This window comes from Equus przewalskii, chromosome 18, assembly GCF_037783145.1.
Source record: "Equus przewalskii isolate Varuska chromosome 18, EquPr2, whole genome shotgun sequence".
Taxonomy (NCBI): domain Eukaryota; kingdom Metazoa; phylum Chordata; class Mammalia; order Perissodactyla; family Equidae; genus Equus; species Equus przewalskii.
In genome coordinates, this window is record NC_091848.1 from 28,278,060 (window position 1) to 28,300,051 (window position 21,992).

Sequence of the window (21,992 nt, forward strand, 5' to 3'; positions counted from 1 at the left end):
TTGGATATGTTCTTTGCAGCACAGTGGGCTGGAAAAAGTGTGGACTTTCAGAATCAAAAAGGCTAATTTTTGCATCTTGACCCAGCTACATGCCAATTAATAACACTGGGAAAATCATTTAACCTCTTTCAGCCTTAGTGTTCTTATCTGTAAATTGGGAATAATGATGTCTATTTTTCAAGGTTGTTTTGAGGATCTTGGATAATACATATAAAATCCATGTCACATAGGATATGAACCCAATAAAGGTGGCAATGCAACACTTTGGGGTTGTCACTTCTGCTGCTTCTCATTGTAACATCAAAATTAAAGTCCCAAGTTTTAAACTCTAACTTTGGAACTTCCAAAATGAAGCGTAAACTTTATTTTCATACTCACTGAGTCTGAGGCCTTTCACTATTGCCTTATATCTTACCAAACTGTAATTAAACCCCAAAAATCATATTTTAAAGGCGTGGTGCCTGCTGTTTTCCAGTGAAGGACCCAGAGGGACATAATCAGAGTGTTATTAAGTGACCGCACTCTGTGCTGCATTGCAGACATGAGACCTCTGTATGGGGGGATGTGTCTCCTGATTGTACAGTGAGGCTGAGATAGCCTCAGAACCCGGAAGTCATCCCCCTGTCACTAGAAAGTGTGGGGGAGGATGGCAAAAATCTTGAGAAATAAAAAATTCAGTGGGCTTGAGGGAGGATTAGTGAGTTACCAAAAAATTCATACCATGAAGTGAATTTTCACTTGCAAGAAACACATTATTTATCTAGAATTTTGGAATGGTCCTCTCTCCAGGTAACTGTTTGGAGTGTCTGTGATGTGTTCTCCTTGATGGAACATGAGTGAGTGAGAAGCATATTTAAGCGGGTCTTGCAGCCAACTTCTTTCATAAACTTCCTCTGATGTATATGCCGTGTACCCTTGACAAGGAGAACACTGATGATGGAGACAGTATGCTCTGGAACTCAGAGCACTGACGTGGAAATTGAGAGCTCTCATGTCTATTGTTTCTGCCAAACATTGACTCTGTGAACTTGAAGCAAATTGATACACACACAAGGTGAAGGAAATCCTATCTGCCATGGGCTGAGAACTCAACCAAGAAAGATGCTACATGTGTATTATTATTGCTTACCTCGAGTAAGGAAAATGGTTATAATTGCTGCGCAAACATCCAGGCTATTTCCTTTGTCTTCTAAACCCAGCTTTCCTCTAAGAAGTGTAGTTTCACCTAAACCAGATGAGGATTCACAATGTTAACCTCAACAAAATCAACTTAAAAGCTTTTTGGAATTTTTGCTTTCATTTAATTGTCCACTAGTCAAGGAACACTTACTGCATGCCTACTGTTTTGTACCAGACACTGTGCTAGGGGATGCAAAAGGTGAGTAAGACTTGGTCCCTTCTCAAGGAGCTCAAAATAGGGTGGAAGAGACAGACATGTACACAAAACCAGAACACAGGGTAGCAAATGCTGCAAGAGGACACCAGTAAAAGTTTTATGGATGAAGAAAGAGGTAGCAATGAGTCCTGCCTGAGAGGGACTCACTCAGGGCAGGTGTCAGAGAATAGGCCAAAAATAGCTGGAGTCTGGAGTTGGCCAGTGAAAGATGAAGTGGGAAGAGTAATGTGAAGAGAGACATCAAGGGAGAAAGTATAGGACGTAGTCAGGGAAATACCAGCAATTTGAATTGGCTGGAATATAGGGTACATAAGAGGAATGGTTGTGTATCCACAGAGTTGTGAACATTCTTACTAGACTGCCAAGGAGTTGGATTTCTCCTATAGGCATAGGGGGATATTTTTATGGCTTCCAGGCAAGGCAGAGATCTGATGCTGTCTCTATTTTAGAAATAAGCTCTGACAGAGTGATCAACTAGAGTAGGGCAGAGGTCACACACTGGCTGCTTTCACACCAGATATCTTCAAATGTATTTTGTTTGATATTCAAACGATTCTTAAATTATTTAAACTAGTTTGAAACTTAAAATTTGGGAGAATCTAGATTTCCGGCTTCTGCTGAAAAGTGGAGTTCTCAATTTCTGCCTGGCAACAATCAACTAGAACTGAGAATTACCTTCCACCTTTGGGTGGGGCATACATTCTGCAGTTTGCCACAGTGCTCCCACTGTTTATTACTTACACACAAAGCATGTCACTCCTTGATGCTGTTTTTCAGAATCTTCCATTTGAGTATGAGACTTCTGGAATAAAGCAAATCTGGTGTCAGAAAGATTGCTGATGAATGATGTTGCAGCTGTACTGCCAGGAATGATGAGAACCTGAACTAGGGTGCAAGCTGTGGGGATGGAGAGGCGGGCAAGGATGGATTGGTTGATTCCTTAGATGTGTAAGGGATGAAAGAGATGGAGAAGTCAAAGAAGACTCTTGAGTTTTTATTTCAGATGATAAGTGGGTAGGATTACCATAAAATTAGAAGAGAAAGCTTTCGAAAGATGGCAGTATATTCAGTGTGGCCCTTTGTAGTTCAAGGCTTTGGAAAATAATGATAAGACTGTTGAAAATATACTTGTAGGTTAGTAGCCTAGTTGGTTAGAAAGTACTGTGCTAAAGGATGAAAGCTTATCATTATGACCTGAGCAATTGTATACTTTCTTTTCATTGTCTGTTTCATATGCTTTATCTTGAACTCTAACAAGTTGTCAGCAAATATCTGTTCTTGAAACCAGGAAAACATGTAAGGCAATGAGGATGTATGAAATGCCTAGAATGGGCTTGTAACTGTGAATGATATTTCACAATGGGAACAGCAGAAATAGTCGTTAGTTCAGTTGATGTGAAATAAATGGGTAATGTTAAAATGCAGATTTAAAATGAGTCATAGCCATTAGGTAGAATTTCTTTGGGAGAAAAAAATAGTTAATACAAAAGATGAAACAGGGCTAGGAAATGAGGCTCCTGAGGAACCAAACTGAAGGACAAGCTAAGGAACTTGCAGGATCCTGAAAGTGGGCGCCTCCTTAAATTTTGCTCCCTGAGTACCTTAGTTGCTTTATCATAGTCCTGGCCCTGATGGGGAGTGTTTGCAAATAAACAAGTCATAAATGTTCATGATCATAGATCATAAAATGTTATTCACCATCCCAAGAAATTCCATGGGCATGATTACAATTAATCATTTGAGATTTATAATGTTATCTAATTCCCACGCCTGTCTCCACCGTGGGGTGATATAGGCAGAACAAGCTTTGAGTTGAGACTTGTGGATACTATCAAAGCCTCAAGCTTTGTCTCATGAGCTTCTAGGTAGGGCTGAGCTGACCGGAATATCACTGGAATATCCAGCGATAGGTGCTTCCTTGATAGCTGTTCATACTGGCAATCTGGACAGGATGGATCCCTCTCTCTTCCTGTAGCTTCTACTGATACTGATCTAGCATACTTACAGATTTTGAGACCAGTCACTACTAGCAGGTCAGCCAAGCTGCTGGAGGAAGGAAGTTTCTGGTTTATTTATTAATTTTATTTAACAGCTTTACTGAGATGTAATTGATATACAAAGAACTATACATGTTTAATGTGTTCAGTTTGATGAGTTGAACATATGCAAACACCCAGGACACCATCACCACAATCAAGGTAATAGATATATCCAGCACCTCCCAGAGTTTCCTTGTGTCCCTTTGGGTTTTTTTGTTTTGTTTTGTTTTTGTTTTTTGTGGTAAGAACACTTAACATAAGGTCTACCCTCCTAACAAATTTCAAAGTGTACAATACCGTATTGTTGACTATAAGCACTGTGTTGTACAGCAGATCTCTAGAACTTACTCATGTGCCCTAACTGAAGCTTTATACCCATTGAAAAATAGCTCCCCATTTCCCTCTCCCCCCAGCTCCTGGCAACCGCTGTTGTATTCTCTGCTTCTATGAATTTGACTATTTTAGATATCTCATGTAAGAGGAATCGCAGTATTTGTCCTTCTGTGACTGACTTATTTCACTTAGCTTAATATCCTCCAGGTTCATCTATGTTGTTGTGAACAACAGGATTTCCTTCTTTTTTAAGGCTATGTAATATGCCATTGTTTGTATATACCACGTTCTCTTTTTTCATTCATCTGTCAAGGGACACTTGGGTTCTTTCCATATGTTGCCTATTGTGAATAGTGCTGGAGTGAACATGGGAGTGTGGATCTCTCTTTGAGATCCTGATTTCAATTCAGAATCTTTTCCTAATGGCATGTCATTCAATCATAGAGAATGTGAGACCTGAAATGGACCTTAATGTCATCTAGTCCAGCCTCTTTGTTATATAAATAAGAAAACTGAGGCACAGAGAAGGAGAATAACTGGACTTGAATCACAAAGCAAGTATATTAAGTTCAAGTGAAGTGACAGAAAACAGTAATAGCGGTGAAATGAGACAATGTTCATTTCTCTATCACCGAAGAAAGTAGGAGTTCCAGGAAGTGGTAGGCAAGGACCCAGTCTCCTGCTGCGTTCCTCTGCCATGCTCAGCTTGTGGCTTCTACTGAGTGATCCAAGATGGCTGCTCCTGCATTCCAGTGGATGAGGTTGTCCCCTTTCTCTCTGAGGACGTTTCCATTCCACCTTCAACCCTTTGGCCAGAACTCAGTCTCATGGCCAAATTTAGCTGTAGGGAAGGCTGAAAAATATAATATTTGTTCTGGGCAGCTGTGTACCCAGCTAAAGTTTGGAAGTTCTAAAGAAAGAGGGGAAGAGCAGCTATAGGAAAACAGCCATCAAGGCGTCCCACAGCAAATCAGTGGCATGGCAGGACTAGTATTGTTTCCTGACTTCCAGTCGAAGGCTCTTTCTACTACACTATAGATTTTTCTCATAGAAGTATGATCTTTAATTAAAGCCTATAAGACCACTTTGAATATGTGCAAATTCATCATTTTATATGTCCGTACAAGATGCAGTGTTTCTCCTTTGCTTAAGAAATTTTTGTATTTATTAATCCCTAGACCTTGTAGATAGGAGTCAGGCAGACCCATGTTTAATTCCTATGTGCCAATTTGTGACTTTGGGTGCATATAAATCAAAAATCTAAACTTCAGTTTCTTCTTCTCTAAAATAGTAATAAAATTATCATACTGGCATTATTTTAAGGATTAAATGGGACAATATGCGTGAAAGAGCCCAGCACAGTGCTTGGTACCCAATAGGTATCTAGTGCTGGAAATGTCAATTCCCATCTCCTTTCTCCTTCCTTCCTTAGGTTTCCTCCAACCCTAAGATGACCTAGGTTTCCAGAAAGTAATTGAAAGGAATCAAAATCCTTGACAAAACTATTCTCCAGATACCTATAGTAAATTCATTTGGTTGCATAGTTTTGCTCTTTTTTGCTTTATAAAAATTCAAATGCTAGCCAATCTGGATGAAGAAGCTCTGGCACAACCACAGAACTTTCTTAAAGTTGTGGATTCCTGAGCCCCAACCCCAGAGATTATGATTACATAGGTCTGGGGGTAACCCAAGAATATTTACTTTTTACAATTTCCTGATGAGTCTGATGTGCTGTTGTGTTGTAGGCAGATCAATATGGTGGAAGACTGGAGAAGAGAAAAATGGAGAGGCTAAGAGGCCAGTTAGGAGGCTACTGTAATTACCTAGGTGAGAGATGATGGAATAATATAGTAGAGATAGAGAATAATGGATGGAATTAAAATATTTAGTGGGGAAAATTAATAGGTCTTGATGCCTGATGGGATGTAGGAAAAGGAGAGTTGATGCTGACTCTGATGGCAAACATCTTTCAACAGTAGCAAAATTGTAGCTCTTGAAATTTATCTGACCTGAACTTCCTGATCTGAGGTAAAGGATGAGAGGAATTGTAATATGCAAAATATGGTCACTAATATTGTGAAAATTCTCAATTATCTGGAAGAATGACCCAAATCCGACAAGATAAAATCTAAGAGAGACAAAAGTCAAATCCTTTTCTTAGCTTAAAAAATTCACTATACAAGTCCATGAGAGGGTCATTTAATTTGACAGATGTTCATTTAAAAAAAAAAAAAAGACTTGAGGGGAGAGAATTTGACCCCAAGATCAATAGTAATACCTAGGAGCACAGAAAAGTAAATACACTCTTTGGATGCTCTCATAAAGAGGAGTGTGCAGAACAGAGGCAGCAGTAGCTCGTAAAATTATGTGTTCATTTCTGGGCACCACACATTGAAGGGAATCTGACAAACTAGAACTTCTGCAGAGGAGGATGATCAGAAGGATAAGATGACAGAAGTCATGTCTCATAAGGAATTGTTGAAGGAATCTAAGTGTTTATCCCAATAAAGAGAAGACTAAGCAGGGAACAATATTTTCAATGCTCTTTAGGGCTGTTACATAGAAAAGGCAAGAAATTTGTCCTTAGAGGACAGATGCAAGGCTAATGAGGTAGAAGGCATTTAAATCAAAATAAAGAATGTTTTAACAATTAGACCAACCAGTAGAATGCACACCTTCCAAGAAAGTCTGCTCTGATTGGATATGTTGCAGGCAGTCCTAGGGGCTGCACAAGCACTGACTGACTAACTGGGGATTCCATAGAGGGAATTTACAGATCAGATTGACTGGGCCAAATGACCCTAAGATCATCCTCACTCTGATGTTACTCTTTAATTCTATGTAAAATTCTAACTCCTTAATTTCTTTGTACAATTAAATAGACAATTTGCCTTTATTAACTGATGCCCACAATGAAAGAAAGCTTTTGTCTTTTCACCTGTAATGATGTTAAGAATAGTACTGAATACTTTTGGAGAAAAGGAATTATACATATATTCCTGTATCAATTTATTCTCATGTTTTTTACTTGGAATAACAATAGCTTGCAGAATTTGAAAGCTACATTGCCCCCTGTATGAAGGAGAAAGGTCTATTTTGCATTCATATCATTTGGGCATTATTGTTGCTCAAAATACCCTAGCTAAATAAAGCTAACTAGCCTCATGACGTTAAAATGCATTAATTTTATGCAGCTATGTCCAAAAGTTAATATTCATTCATTCATTCAAGCATTTATTCAACAAACAATCTCTTCTGTATTTCATTCACACTCTTCAGTGCTAGAAACATATATATTTTTTAATTCCTTGCCTTTGAAGATCTCCTAGTGAAATATGGAAGCTGTGCCTATATTTCAGTTACTATGGGCTACATGCCTAACCCCTCCAAAACTTAGTGGCTGAAAAGAATGATTTATGAAAAGAAGAATCAGATTGGTGGGTCAGGAATTTGATAGCATCTCAACTAAGCAATTCTGGTTGGGGTCCCTCATGAGATTTCTGGGTCTGAGATCTCTCAAAGACTTCACCTACATGTCTGGTGCCTGGGCTGGGAATACATGAACAGCTGTTCTGGAACAACTGGGATTCTTCAGGCATCTCCCTCAATCTGCCTGCAATCTCTCCAGCTTGGCACCTTCATGATAGCCCAACTCTAACGTGGCAACTCAAGGCTTCAAAGATATGTGTCTCAAGAGAAAACCATATCACATTTTATGAATGGCATCCAGGAGTCATATAGCATCACTTCTACCAACATTCCATTGTCCAGGCAATTACGAATGTCCTCCCAGGCCCTCACCTCTTCCAGGTGGACTGTCAGGATCACATTGGAAGAAGACTGTGTGGGATGAGATATGTGTTGGTGTCGTCAGCTTTGGAAAGTGCACTTTGTCATAGCATTTCCCATAGCGTACAAACATGATACACGGGGTCCTTGCTATAATGAATGTATGAACAGTGCTGTGAAAGAAGAGAAGGCTGGGGAAATGCTTAATAAAAGAGGTAACACTCACATGTCCTAAAAGTTGAGCCATCTAACTTGTTAAGAAAAATTTCCAAGGCAGAGACAAGAGTAGATGTAAAAGCATGCAAGAACAAGCAGCAGGAAGTCTTAAAAAGTTTGGGTTGACAGGAGTGAAGAGTGCATTGGGGGAATGGTGGGAGTGGTGCCTGGAAAGGGGAGGTAAGACAATATCCTGAAGGGCCTTGAGTGTCAAGTTAAAAAGTTTAGCACTGGGGAGCAGTCCCTGGCTTTAGAGCACCAGCATAGAGAAGGAGCCTCTTGTGTAATCTCTTCCATCTACATTCTCTCCTGCCTTTGATAGTAAACATATCGTCTCTGTGAAAGTTTGCTTCCTAGCTGAAACTGAACGCAGAATCTAAACCATCAAATCACTTTAGATTTTTTTTTTCCCCCACCGCAAACAACTCTAGGATGGCATGCATTTGAACAAACCGAGTGATTTCGCTCTTGTAATTTTCAGAGCTTTTGGCTAGATGCTGAGTGAGAAATTCATACCTTTTTCAAGGAGCGTGGGTTCTTTTTTCCCAATTCCTCTCATCCATCTGGTTCTCTGGAGGTCTTGGAATCCAGGAAAGTGTTAGTTCACTGTGCTGAAATCCAAAAAAGACTGCTAAACTGTGAAAGAAAATTTGCATTCCAGAGATACCGAAAGAGTTAGTCCGCCACCCTTTTGCAGCAGCAAAGAGAAAACATCTGTATGTTCTGTCCCCTTTGTCTTTCAACAGTTACAGAATGGAAAACCCTGTACTCATCGTCTGTGCCTTTCATACCTACTTAATGTTAACCATGTTTGACACGGTGGGGGTGGAGAGAGGACCAAAACATGGAATTATCTTCTTTCTAGTGTCAGAAACTAGTACAGCCAAGATACAGTTTAAGGGAAGCAAATCACTTCACCCACTTCCCTTTGTGCTCCTCAGAAGGTCACATTCTCGTGAATGGGTTCCAGAGCTGAGTGTTTGACGTACGTGTCAACAGTGCTCTGCTCAGAAGGAAACTACACAGTTGCAGCCATGATATTGGCATGTCATTACGGTCTTTCTAAGCTGTGGTGCTGTCTTTTGTCTTCCACTGGCAGAAGTATAATTAGAAGGGCTTGTTTTCCACAGAAGCCAAATCATTGCCAAATCTGTTCCACTGATCTCCAGAGAATGGAAGTTAGCTCATGGCCCTCTGGCTGTTCTCTTTGCCACTCCCAGGAGTTAGAGGCTTAAAGTTTACCCTTTCCTCTGAAAGAAGATCAAGTTTGGTTCAAACAAGCTTTTCTATCATCCCCAGGAGTACAAGGAGACCTCCCGTGACCCTGGTTGTTTGGCTCAGACCACTTGTGCCTTGTCATAATTTAGGAAGTAATTGCAATTCATAAACCCAGGTAGAAAATAAACACGTTGGCAGAGCTGAGTTTCAGGCAACTCTGAAGGGAACCGACACATGAGCAGAATGGTACTGGGAACATTTCTAGTCTCTGCTTGCAGATCTTGATTCTAATGGATGATTCACAATGGATTTGATTCTGATCTGAAATGTACAGGCAGGCAGTCATTCCTATCTATACACAAAGGTGAAAACATCATTGCTTACTCAGTTTTAGATTTTGCCCCTGGATGGATCAGTTACTTATAGACAAATACTACAAGTAAAAAGAGCATTGTCCTACCTACTATGTGGAGCAATTAACTTGAGATCATTTATATTCTTAGCAAAATTTGTAGCACTAATTTTTTGGAGAAATATACTCTTGCTGAGATAGAATCAAAGAACACAAGAGTTTGAAGAGAACTTAGTTTAATGTCATTTACTTTTTTCATTCAACAAATACTTGTCAAGTGCCAAATTAAGCACTGTTCCAGAGGCTGTGAATGCAGCAGTGTCTCAAACAGACTGATGGGGAGATAAGCAACAAGCACGTCAGCAAATAGTGCACGAAGTGATATCCGATAATGATAATGTCTGTGCAGAAAGTAACAGGGTAATGAGATAGAATCTGGCTCAGGAGAGGAGACAGCTTAAAAAGGCTGGTGATGGAAGGCCATCTGGGATGGTGATGAAATTTTGGGTATGTCTATGGGAGTAGGTGCTATTGGATGACTCTTTGCAGTATTCATTCTCAATCATTCATTCACCTACTTAATAAAATATTTATTGAGTTCCTTTTATGTGCCAAGCATTGTTCAGTGAACTGAGGATGAAGTAGTGAACAAGACAAAGAGCCCTGCCCTATTGAAACTTTTGTTCAGTCTGCAAATCAATCACAGAGCTTCAAAGGACCAAGAGGTCTATTAACTTCAGTCTCTTATTTTATAGGTGAAGGGATTTAGGCCAAAAGAAGCAAATGCCAGTGACCAGCCTTCCCAAGACTAGAGCACGGCCCTTGGCTTAGGGTCATTCCTCTTTGTCACTGTACCATGCAGGGTCTCCAAAAACATCTGTTTCAACAATTATAGTTTCCAATAGTGCTAAGATTAGCATTGTGGCCCAAAGATAAGTCATTTTCCCCACTGGGGCTTCCTGTCCACTCTATATTGAAAATAACATGATTGAGAATTGTCAAAATGGTGCCTCACAGGCACCGGCATCAGGGGCTTAGTTGGGGACCCTGCCAAGTATATCCGCAGCAAACTATATGTTCCATGAGACTTCTCTGTATGCAACTTAAATACGTGCTATGTAACTCCTCCATCACTTATTAGGTGTCCCAGTTATGTAAACTAAAGGAAAATATAGTAAGAAAAAAATATCTGTTGGAAAGAAAACAACAAAAACAAAAGAAGAAAACCACTACATTTTCCCAAACTTAATATCATAGGATTGTAGGTATCTATGTGTACATCTCATATTGTCTGCTTCTCTAGTAATAAGAGTAATGGAAAGTAGGCTCAGTTGATTAGTCAAAGACTGAAGAACCAAGAGTTAGGGTCAGTCCTCACATGGAACAATAATTTTGCCCAGAGAAAAGAACTTTTTAACAACCTCTTTCCATCTCTTTACATTCTTAAGGAGTGCATCTTACATTTATTATCTCATTTATTTCTCACAACTCTGGGAGGTAGACAGGGCAGAATAATTAGTATCCCATTCTACAGAGGAGACAATTGGCACTCAGATTATGAAATTTTGTTCAAAATGCTGTGAAATTCCAGCTACTCTGAAAAGTGACGGCCTGAGTGGACTGGTCTTAGTGTCTATTAACGACCCCTATTTACAAGTTACTGGTAGCAGGAATTATGAAAGTGGGACCTAAGGCATCATACCATGAGGCTGAGGAAAGACTCAGCTCCTCAGAGTTCTTGGCCAAAGGGCCTTCATATTTATAAGTGTGCAACAGCCTTGTTTTGACAGTGGCAAAAACCCAAGTAATGTAGTATAATCAGCCTAATAATTTTTCATTGGTGATGTAAATAATTATGTCAATAACTAATGAGCATTAGCTGTCACATTCTTACTGTTAACAAGGACTAGAACACCAAAGAGAAGTTTTGGTATTCCATAAAGGATCTATTGTGGGGTTTGGGGAAGATCCCCATATAGAAACCAGGGCATCTCTATCCTGAACTCAGTTCTTTCACTAGTTTACAACATTAGGCAATCGACTTTCCTGAATGCAGTGTCCTTGTATATAAGAGGAGCGAGTAGGACAAGATGATTTTGGTAATTTTTTCAAGTTCAAGCAAACTATATGTTTGTGAAAGCCTGTGGCACAGCAGTTTGCTAAAGATTAATAACTGCATTCAGTATAATTGCCATTATGTGGAACCAGATGGAAAGATATGGAGAAAATTGTTAGTTGGAGGATAGAGTGAAGGAGACAGTTTTGTCTTTGGACTTAGAAGACATGGATTCAAATCCTGACCACATCTGTAGTCCTGTGGCATGTAATGGGGATTAGAATTCTTATCTTCTCCTTACTCTAACAGATTGTTGTGGAGATTAAATGAGGTCCCATTTGTGTACACTTAGTAAACTCTGAAGACTCTCCAGGGCAAGCTGTCAATTTTTGTTTTGAGAGTATAAAATAATGTAAATTATTTTTAGAAAGAACTGAGAAATGTATGAGTTTGAGGTATGATAATGCTTACTTAGAAGTAAGAACAGCTTTCCCACAAAATTCTCAGAGAAGCAAGGGGGGCAATCTCTTAGGAATCCAGAAGCCCATTTTATGTTATGACTTTATTCAGTTGTCCCAGAGTATCATACATTTAAATAATCCATTAAAAGACCAAAGTAGAGCTCTAAAATGTAGGAAAATCCATGATAAAGGAAAAAATTAAAAATGTAGTGCTTAAATATAGTAATTCAATGAAATGATCAAAGAATGCCAAGTTAATTAAATATCTGCCCTACCCCCCTTAGAATTTGTAAGAATTACCCAACACTAACATTTATTATACAGCCAGACCCAGAGTACTTGCGTTCATATATGTGATCTCATTTAGTGTTCACAACAACACACTGTAGACATTTCCAATCTTGTTTAGTAGATGAGGAAACCAAAGGCCAGAGAGGTCAAGAAAATTGCCTAGACTTTCAAACCCAAGTTTCTTGTATCTATCACTAATTCTCTCACTGTATATGACCGACTCTGCTCTGGTTCCTGGTTAACAAGTCCCGACAGACTGTACCTTGAAGATGTTGTAAAGGCAAATCCATGATCTGACTGGGCTTGGAAGGAAAAGAATTCTATTCTTTTTTTCCCCTCTCGCAATAGTCTCAATGGAGTTGTAATCTTTTCATTTTTCTCCTGGCATGAAGGTTTGACACGCTCATACAGCCCCCCAACACCATCATATTTCTCAAGGGTTAGGAGACATTCAAGAGAAGTGTTTTGGAAGAACTAGGGTACCACAAAGGCTGCACATTTTAAGGTAAAATAGCACCTCTCTGGGCCCTAAGGTATAGACAAGCTAAATGTCCTTTAATGGTTTTTTTTTTTTTAATTTAATAAAGCTCAGATCATAATCCCAACCCAAGTGCTTCAGAATAAACAACAGGGCATTATTTATTTAGTGAAGAGTGTCATTTGTGGCTCATGGCAAAATTGAATAAAGTGACCTAATTGTCCTGATCTTTTTATCCTTTCTGTTGGCTTTTTTCCTTGTGGTTTTAGGATCTATTCCTTAATTTTAATTCCAGTTTATTTAGTGCAAATATAAACAGAAAATCTTGTGAGAATTTTTTTTCTAAATTCTGTGTTAATAGTCCTACATGTGTTTTGTGTTAATATGACACATAAATGTTCATCTCTGGCAAAGTTGAATTATTCTTCTTCAATGCTGCCCGATACACTGATTTTGTTACAATATTCTTCCTAAGAAATGAATTTTGTTTCAATGTAGGCACATCTGGGACTTAGATAATGAAGACCCTTGTTATAGCATTAATTCCAAAGAGTGTTCTAATGTGTTTTGTTTTCAAGAGCTAATTCAAATCCCACCTAGAATAGGTTCCCAGAATCATATGCCACCATCACATTGCCTGCTCCCTCACCTTCAGAAGTAATTACTTAATTCTCTGTGTTCCCATCACACATTATTCAAGCCTCTATAACAGCAATTTGTTGTGCCCGTTGCCTCTGGTCAGTTATCTCTAGAAGTGTCTACTTCTCTCACCACGCTGGGAATCTCTGAGGCAGGGATGGGGTCTTTGTCTTTTCTCTTGTCCTCTGTACCTACCAAAATGCTGAACACTTGGTTCTAGTCTTTAGACTTTCTGCAATGCTAGTGGGGAGGCAGCTCAGCTCATTAGAAAAGCATATGAAAAGTTCCTTTCAAGGGGGTTTATAAGAACACTAGGGCAATATAGGCCTTGGATGCAAAGGGTTGTGCTCAAAAATGTTAGCAGAAGTGAATAAAAAACAAGAAAGTACTCTTACTGATTTTTCAGTTGTGTGTTTCATAGCTGTCTTCTTTTGTAGGTCATAACATCAAAAGAAAATATATTTTAAGGGTTTGATGCCATCTGATAAATTGACTCAAACATTTTCCTATCTTGAAAAATTAGAATTCTCATCCATAAAGTAGGAATTTTAATTTGGATGAGAAAATCATAGTCTTAGAGATGGGATAACTCTAGGCTTACTGTTATTACTTTCAGTCTGCTTGAAACACATGTTACATATAGACGTAGAGACAGATACAGATATAGATAAAGATACAGACGTAGGGGAAGGACACCTGGAAAGTGCAAGAAAACTTTTACTGAGAAATGCTTGCTTCACTGGGAGGCAGAGCTGTTGGGACCTTTTGTAATGCAGGCTCATTAGGAGACTTACCAAGGTAAGATGATGTCTTCATCTACAAAGGAAACCCCAAGGTACTGCCATCATTTGGGAAGCCTTCTTGATTACCAGAATCAAGAATAAGTTTGTCTTCTAAAATTAAGCTAGGTAATATAATTATTTGGCACTGGCATTTCAATGAAGGTTTGCTGAATCATAGCCTTGTTCTCTTTTTACTGTACCATATTCCTATTCCGTGGGGAACACCTACACTTGAGCTGTGCTTCCCAACCCTTTTTACATCGTGATTCATGTGGAAACTGATGGCATGCATTCAGCACAGTGGAGTAAGTGGATGAGGCTTCTCCAGGCCCACGGTGACCACCCAGGGGCTATGGAAACCTCTGGCCCCTTCCTGCCCGTCCAAATGTGGTACACCGGGAACCGCTTGAGTCACACTGTGTCTTAGCCTGCCAGTTGAGAAGCTCTGAATTAGAGAATTGTTTTGCATGGTTAAATAGAATAATTTTATTTTATGTAAAGTACTTATCCAGAGTTTATTAATTCATCATCTAACCAATATTTATGGAGCACCTATTTTATGCAAGGACACTGTTAGAGAGATGCTGGGAATCCAACAATGAGTTTTCTGTCTTATCCTGTGGGAGCCAATGAAATTGACAGTAGACAAAGTGTCTTAAGATCTCAACATGTTTTCACTATTTATATGCGTTTAACTTGCAGGTGGTCAGCGTGAATGGCTTATATTTGCAAATGGAGTGTGTCTACTGAAATATGGAATAGGTATAGTATGATATAGCAGAGAAATTCTCCACTGGATGGAGAATTAGGAAACCTAAATTCTAACTCCACATCTGCCACGAGCTGTTTTCTCTCTCTGTACCTTAGTTTCTTGAATCTGGTAATTGGATTAGAATCATGGTTTTTAAACTGTGCAATGTGGATTCCCCCACAGGCTCCATCCTTTCATGCCCTTCATCCAGAAGTGGTTTGTGGCTCTTTTGGCTGTGCTTCCTTGATGAATTGTTTCCCCAGTAAAAGGATTATGGGAGAGGGAGGCAAGTGAAGGGAGCTGAAAACTCCTGAACTAGAGTAAACTCTAAAGACTTTTTGAAGTCTAATACTTTCTAACTCTCCTATTTTTTCTTTCTATTCTTATCCCAACAAGACCAAAACTGCATCTAAAACATAAGATGTCACTCTTATCTTTCCAAGAGTCTTTCCTGTTTCAATACTGCTTTTGTACCTAAAAAAGAAAACAATGAAGACTGAAGATAAGATCACATTTTAATTTTATGAAATGAAAATTTTAACATTTCTAAATGGCAACACTTTATAGTTCCCTGAATCTGCAAATACTTATGTCTCTTGATTTAAAATACTCAACCTTAAACACATATATACCTATGCAATATATAAATTTTAGAAATACTATGTTCTTTCTCATCTAACTAGTAGTTAAAACTTATGTTACCTATATGCTTCATTTATATTCAGATGATTCTTCCAGCTCTTCTGCCTGTGAATTAGAGAAGTTATTTATACAATATCCAAGGATAGAAAGGATACAACCAGATTGTATCTCTAATTTAAAAACAGGTACATTTGGAAGTTTTGTGTACAAGATTTGTTTGTGCTTTTATTTTTATTTTCACTTAACTTTTTGGTTTTAATCACAATTATATTGCCATCATTTCAGAAAAGTTTATGAGCTGTGTCTTTTAGCAGGTGACTAATTTCATGTTTTTCCTGCCACTCTATCTTCCTTTAACCATACTTTCATTGGAGTAACTCCTAAAATGTTTTCTAAAAGTCCTAAAAAATCGTCAAACAATACCTAGAATTTTAAGAAAAGAATAAAATCTAGACTCTTCAATCAGCTTAAGCTATAAGGGGTTTCACAACTGGTTATCGCTTGCCTACTGTGTTTCATGGACTATGTAGGCCCTGGGCAAGGATGGTTACTGTCATGGATGCTGCAGTGCACAGCCCAGATCTCCCTTCAGGACTGAAGCTCTCATTCCTCTAGCTGCCAGGAGTTCCTAGCTGAGTCCCTCTCTGGTAATTACTTTCAACTGAAGGGAACCTCTTCACTCAAGATCACTCCTCCTTCTTGGGAGCAGCTGGTGTCCATTGACTGGTATGTGCAGGGAGATAAAGGCCCTCTCCCCGAGCTTCAAGGAAGGACCACTCTGCAGGGCCATCCCAACTCCACACTTTGTGGAACCATTAAAAGCTTTTGTTGTAACTGCATCATAGTTCAACTCCTCCCTCTGCCCAGGAACTTTCTGCACTCTCCCACATGTATGGACCTCAAAGACACTCTTCAATAACTTCCTGCATGCAAATCTGTTTCCTAGGAAACTCAACCTATGACTATGGCTCCATGTTGGGAAAGAGGGATGGTCACAGTTTGGTTGTGGAGGTTGACATAAACCATTAAATCAAGTACTTTCTAGTTAGTGTCATAGGAGAAGCATCATACAATCTTACGAGAGTGGAAGAAATTACTAATTTTGTTTGGAGTATAGCAGAGGAAAAATTAGGAAAGACTTTGCAGAAGAGGTGAACATTTAGCTTAACTTTGAAGAGTGAGTAGATATTTTCTAAGCAGAAAAGGATTTGAGTAGTCTGGCCTTGTAAAAGAACATAGTTTATCAAAGATGTGGCAGAGAGCTCAGTGGGGCAGGGTGAGAGCAGTAGAGATGGACGAAAACGAGGTTACAAAGCACACTACTGGTTTTGAAAGTTCTTCTGCTGGAGTGTGCTCTTCCCTCCTCCTGCCTCCCCATCTATCAAACAGGGCACCCCTACTCCACGTACAAGATGTAATTTGAGTAGAGTAGATATACTTAGAGACATCCTTCTTCCACTTATTTGCTTTAAAACTTATTTCTCTTTTTTATTTTCTTATAAACTATTTTATTTATTAACCATTTCATTTTAACCTACTTTAAAAAAGCTTCATGTTTATCTGAAGAGTGCATCTTTCAATCTAGCTTGAAAATAAGCTGTAAGAAGACACAAAGATCATCTCTGGTGCTTGAAATTCCACCATTAGCAATTTCTGGAATTGCAAGTGAGAAGACATTGTAAAGGTTCTGTAGTCCAGGTTTCTGGCACATGAACCCTCCTTTCAAGGCTCAGAAGAGGGGTTATCCAGTTGTTTTTAATATAGCTCTAGTAATGGAAACATTGGCCTTTTCCTACTGTTGTTTACACTGATATATCACAGAGTAATAAAATTGCAGAGTTGAAATTTATCGTTATTGTACAATGAGAAAACTGAGATCTACACAGAAGAAATTACTTACTCAGAGTCATCCAGTGAATGTTGACAAAGCCAGAAGGACAGCTCATATTCTTCATCTACCAACTTTCCCTCTCTATGGTTACATAATAAATTCGTCAGATCCCTCTATGAATTATTGTGAGTCAGGAACCTGGGGTAGTCCCACCTCTGCCCCTAGTGAACTCCATGACTCAGGTCCTCAGCACTGTATCAGTGCTCCAGGTCCATTTTCTCACCTGTGAAATCAGAGACCTGGACTAGAGAAAATCCCAGGGCCTTCCTTCCTGACATTGTAAGTCTGTCTTTTTTCTAAGAGAAGATATGTCTAAGGGTCCTAGTGGACCAACTGGAAACTGAAAGGAGAAGAGTACAGTAAAGGGAGCTGGCTAGAGAAGGTTAATATATCTTCCTCCACCATTTGCTAGCCTAAGCTTCCAGTCAGCTGCATTCTTGGAAACTTTATTTTCTCTTTTGGGGGCATTTTACAATAGACTCACTTTAAGCATATTTTACACTATTTTTCCTTTGTAGTGGAAATGTTCAGATTACCTGTCCTTGCATGATGCTTCTGTAGACCATAAAGTCTTTCCTTAGAAACTGACTCAAGCTTATATGTTGCTGCTGCTGGTTTGAGTAAATGGGCTGAATCTTGCAGCCAAGCCTCAATGCAAACAAAAACATTTTCTGGTCAAGCATTTTCTGGTTTGTTCAACTCCATTACAGGGCTGGCTTAAAAAAAAAAAAAAAGTAAAACCCACAGAGAAGCAAAACACAAGCCCTGAGAAGACAGTTTCCAGCCACATTAGCTCAGATCACCAGGGTAGAAAAGAAGCAGGGCCCTCATTGTCCAGACCATCGTCATCACCAGACTCTCATCTTATGTTCTTCTGCTATTTTAATTTCACCACTTCAAAATGGGGGAAAAAAATAGGTTAATAGTTTCCATGAGTTTAGACTGTGACCAGAGGCGTACTAAGCAATTTCAGAACCGCCGGCAACCGCAGCTTTGGGGAGCGCACGATGATGGATTTACCACTTCATCTTGGGATAGGTTCCAGAGGCAGGGTTGTTGGGCCAGCAATGTGCTGCCAGGGTAGGATGTAAACAATATTCTTTCATTCATTCTTTTTGCACACATTCATCCTGGGCTTATTTTTATTCCAGGTGGTATGTCAGATATAGTATGGGACAGAGAAATACATTCTTAAGACATAGTCCCTGCCCTTAAAGAAATTGCAGTCTAGTAGAGGAAATAGACTTATGCACAAATAATGTTAGAGAGAAAGAAACAATTTATTCCAACTGAGGGCATCGAGGAATGCTTCACTGTAGAGTTGCCTTCTGACCTCTACCTTGAAAGGTCAGAATGGCAAATTGCAATTCATTCCAGGCATTGGCCAATGCACAGAAGTATGGAAGTTTCTCATAGCTTTGAACAAGAGTAAGCAGTCGAAGTCTTTAGGGGAATCTGAGCCTAGAGAGGGAGGTTGAATGATGTCAGGTAAGGAACTAGCTCATTCACATTGTGGAGCCATATAAGTTTTTGATAGCAGGAAAGTTATTTGGTCACATCTGTGTTTTGGGAAGGAAACTGGAAGTCACTTTGGGGATGGGGAAGTATGACAGAAGAAGAGAGATGCAAATAAGGAAGCCCGTCAGAAGCCATTGCTGTAGTTAAGACATCAGCACACTAGTTAACTATCCACAGGCACTTCTTGCCTCATAGCCATTTAAAGGTTCTTATGGTAAGAGGGCAATTACTCCTTAATTTCCACATCCCTTCCAGTTTGCATCTTTCTAATCAGATCCCCACCCCAGGTTTATTCTAGATTGTGAACTCAGTGAGTCAGCCCAGACATCTCGGTTGGAATATAGCATATTACATGTTAATCAAGGTTGTTTGGTAAGACAGCATGGGACTCTAGGAAAGGATGGAAAGTTAACAGCTGATTTTATCAATCTTCCTGAGTCCTGACTCCATAAATGATATCCCTATCAAGGGGGGGTATGTATTTTTAAAGCTCAGCATATTTTTAATGCCAGATAAATTAACTTTTTTAATTCACTTCTTAAAACTAGAGCCTCTCTAGGTTCAACATTTCCATAAATATTTTACAACACTAAACTTGGAGATGATGTTTGAATCAGGCTTTAAATGATCAAAAGCCTTACTCATTATGCTGAGTTCTGATTGGGTTCTGCAGCTGGCATGCTCTGCGAGTGTCTGTCATCAGACAGACCACGCTCTAAGATGTTAGAGTCCAAGGTGATCCCACCAGGTCTTTGATGATGAAGCAAGTTTTAGAAGTAGTAGTGAAGTGTTCTTCAAGTGGAGATCCTGAGTTGTATAGTTCAGGAGTCATCAAACCCCAGCCACGAGCCAAATCCAGCCCACTACCTGCTTTGTAAATAAAGTTTTATTAGAACACAACCATGCTTATTTGCTTATGTACTGTCTACAGCTCCCTATACACTACAATGGCAAAATTGAACTGTTGCAAGAAAGCCAGAACTATTTCCTGTATAGGCCTTTACACAAAAGTTTGCCATCGTCCCTGCTATAGTAGAAAGGAACAAGGATAGAAGCCAGAATTTATGTGCTCTAAATTCTGGATTTGTTGCTTACCTGAGTGACCTTAAAAAAGCCTCTTGATCCATCTAATTGTGTTTCTTTCTTTCTACAATAAAGATGTAGACTCTGCCTTCCTCCAAGTACTGTGAGAAGCACATGAGCCAATGTGTTCTGTAAAAGTGCTTGTCATGCTGTAAGTTCCTACATAAATGGAACTCCTCAAGTTCTAGCCTAACACTGGCCTTTTTCTTTCCCTCCACAGAATACCCTGGAGCAGTGCAGCGTATGCTCCAAGCCTATCATGGAGCGGATTCTCCGAGCCACTGGGAAGGCCTATCATCCTCACTGCTTTACTTGCGTCATGTGCCACCGCAGCCTGGATGGGATCCCGTTCACTGTGGATGCTGGCGGCCTCATCCACTGCATTGAAGACTTCCACAAGTAGGCAGTCTACTCTCCCTCCCCAGTCTGCCGGCCCTCTTGGAGTCTTTGCTTACTGCCTGGCCTCTGGGCCACACGTTCTTCTCTCTCAGAGCTATAGAATCTCAGGATTTGGTGGGACCTTAAAAAGAGCTTATTTATCCCCTCATCAGACACAGGAATTGATATCTGGTAATCCATGTGGTCCTCCATCCTAGCCTCTGCTTCAAGGCTTCCCTGAGATTTGTCCCTCGCATCTTTGTGTGGCTCTAATTTTGACAAAGTTGACTCAGCTGTGAAGTATGTGTATTGGAAAGAGACAGGATCCTAGGGAGCCCTCCCTGGCCTAAACATGAACAAGATTTGTGACATTGGACAAATTGCTCAATTTCTTTGAGCTCTTCAGTGTAGTCAGTAGACCAGACCCTGTCTTAAAACTCCCAGCTTTGACAGCCCAGAATTCTCTCTATAGCTGACCTCTACATCCCTGTCACTCTACAAATAGGAGATTATGGGGAGATGGACACAGAGAACAATTCAGTTCCTGTTACTGATGGAAGCCTCTCACAGTTAGAGGCAGTTTCATGCCATTATTGACATATTCACACCCTCCCATTACTTCTTCCAGCACCCAGGTCTTCTCTTCCTCAGGATATTTGCTAATAAAATTAATTAATGCGGCATCATGCAGTGTTTTGAGGAGGATTAGAAAGTAGAGCCTCAAGGTTAAGACCACTTACTCGTGGACCTGGAAAAATATGTCCATACTTCCTCAATTCTCTCATTTGTAGGTCCCTCTTTCCTCTGTTATAGCAGGAGTTTTCACGAAAATTCTATAGTTTTGTGTTTTGTTTATTTTTATTTGGCCAGTTTGTTAGTTGGTAGATTGGTAGATCCCATTTGTTACATATTTTTAAGAACTGTGTGAAAGCCATGGGTGTGATTTGTAAATGGTAGACACAAACGTTTTCTGCCTTGTTTCGGCTGGGCAGTGTCTTTGAGGACAGTCTGAGGCTCTCAAAGGGCTGAAGTTCACATGGCTCACCAGTTTGGGTATCCATTCTACAGCCTCCAGATGTTCAGTCTTGTGGGTTAATTTTCACCGCTCTGTTGATTGTCAACAAGCAGGAGGTACTTGCCACAAGCAGTCTGGGGACCTGAGACTCAATATTTTAAAAATGAATTTCCTGACCACTTTCCTAGTAGCAAAGAAAGTGAAAACCTCACCAAAAGACATGGGGCTGAATGAATTAAAAAACCCCAGAGGCAGAAATTCTCAACCTGAATTAGACAAGGAAGGGCTCACTTTGAAAGGGCAGTCACAGCATAAATTGCACTTCACGTTATTGATATTTTTAGCTTGTAATTACACATGAAAAAAAACCTGCATCTATTTAAGGGAAGTGAAAAAATACCAATGGGGAGTGTGTTTCTGTCACTGCTTCTCTCCTTTCTTACACTTACCCTAACCCAAGAGAGGCTGATAGATAGAATCAGAGCACACATGTTTCTGTTGCTAGAAAAGACTGATGATATATTACACCCCTCAATTAAAACAGGAAATCAATTCTGACAAATGTAAGTTTATATCTATGCCATTTATCTTTCATTTCTAAGAGTGGGGAGCATAATTAGAGACTTGAGACTGGTGACATAAGTGTGTGGGTCTGAGCGCTTCA

The 21,992-nt window shown here is 39.6% G+C and overlaps 1 protein-coding gene and 1 long non-coding RNA gene across 17 annotated transcripts in view; one reads left to right on the forward strand and one right to left on the reverse strand.

Annotated features, from left to right (window-relative positions):
• LPP (LIM domain containing preferred translocation partner in lipoma) overlaps positions 1-21,992 on the forward strand; it is a 637,427-nt gene that overhangs the window by 608,162 nt on the left and 7,273 nt on the right. For all 15 annotated transcript variants that reach the window (XM_070583407.1, XM_070583403.1, XM_070583408.1 and 12 more), the window contains one exon: positions 20,156-20,334. In XM_070583407.1, coding sequence (XP_070439508.1) covers positions 20,156-20,334 — 179 coding nt within the window. The remainder of the gene's footprint in view (positions 1-20,155; positions 20,335-21,992) is intronic.
• Positions 1-21,992, reverse strand: part of LOC139077112 (uncharacterized) — a 34,606-nt gene that overhangs the window by 7,578 nt on the left and 5,036 nt on the right. The window contains exons 2-4 of one of the 2 annotated variants that reach the window (XR_011529407.1): positions 8,290-8,384; positions 2,138-2,198; positions 1,130-1,225 (exon numbers count right to left, since the gene is read on the reverse strand). This is a non-coding gene — a long non-coding RNA (uncharacterized lncRNA). Of the gene's footprint in view, positions 1-1,129; positions 1,226-2,137; positions 2,199-8,289; positions 8,829-21,992 lie in introns of those variants that run through there. The other variant, XR_011529406.1, reaches the window with a different exon arrangement.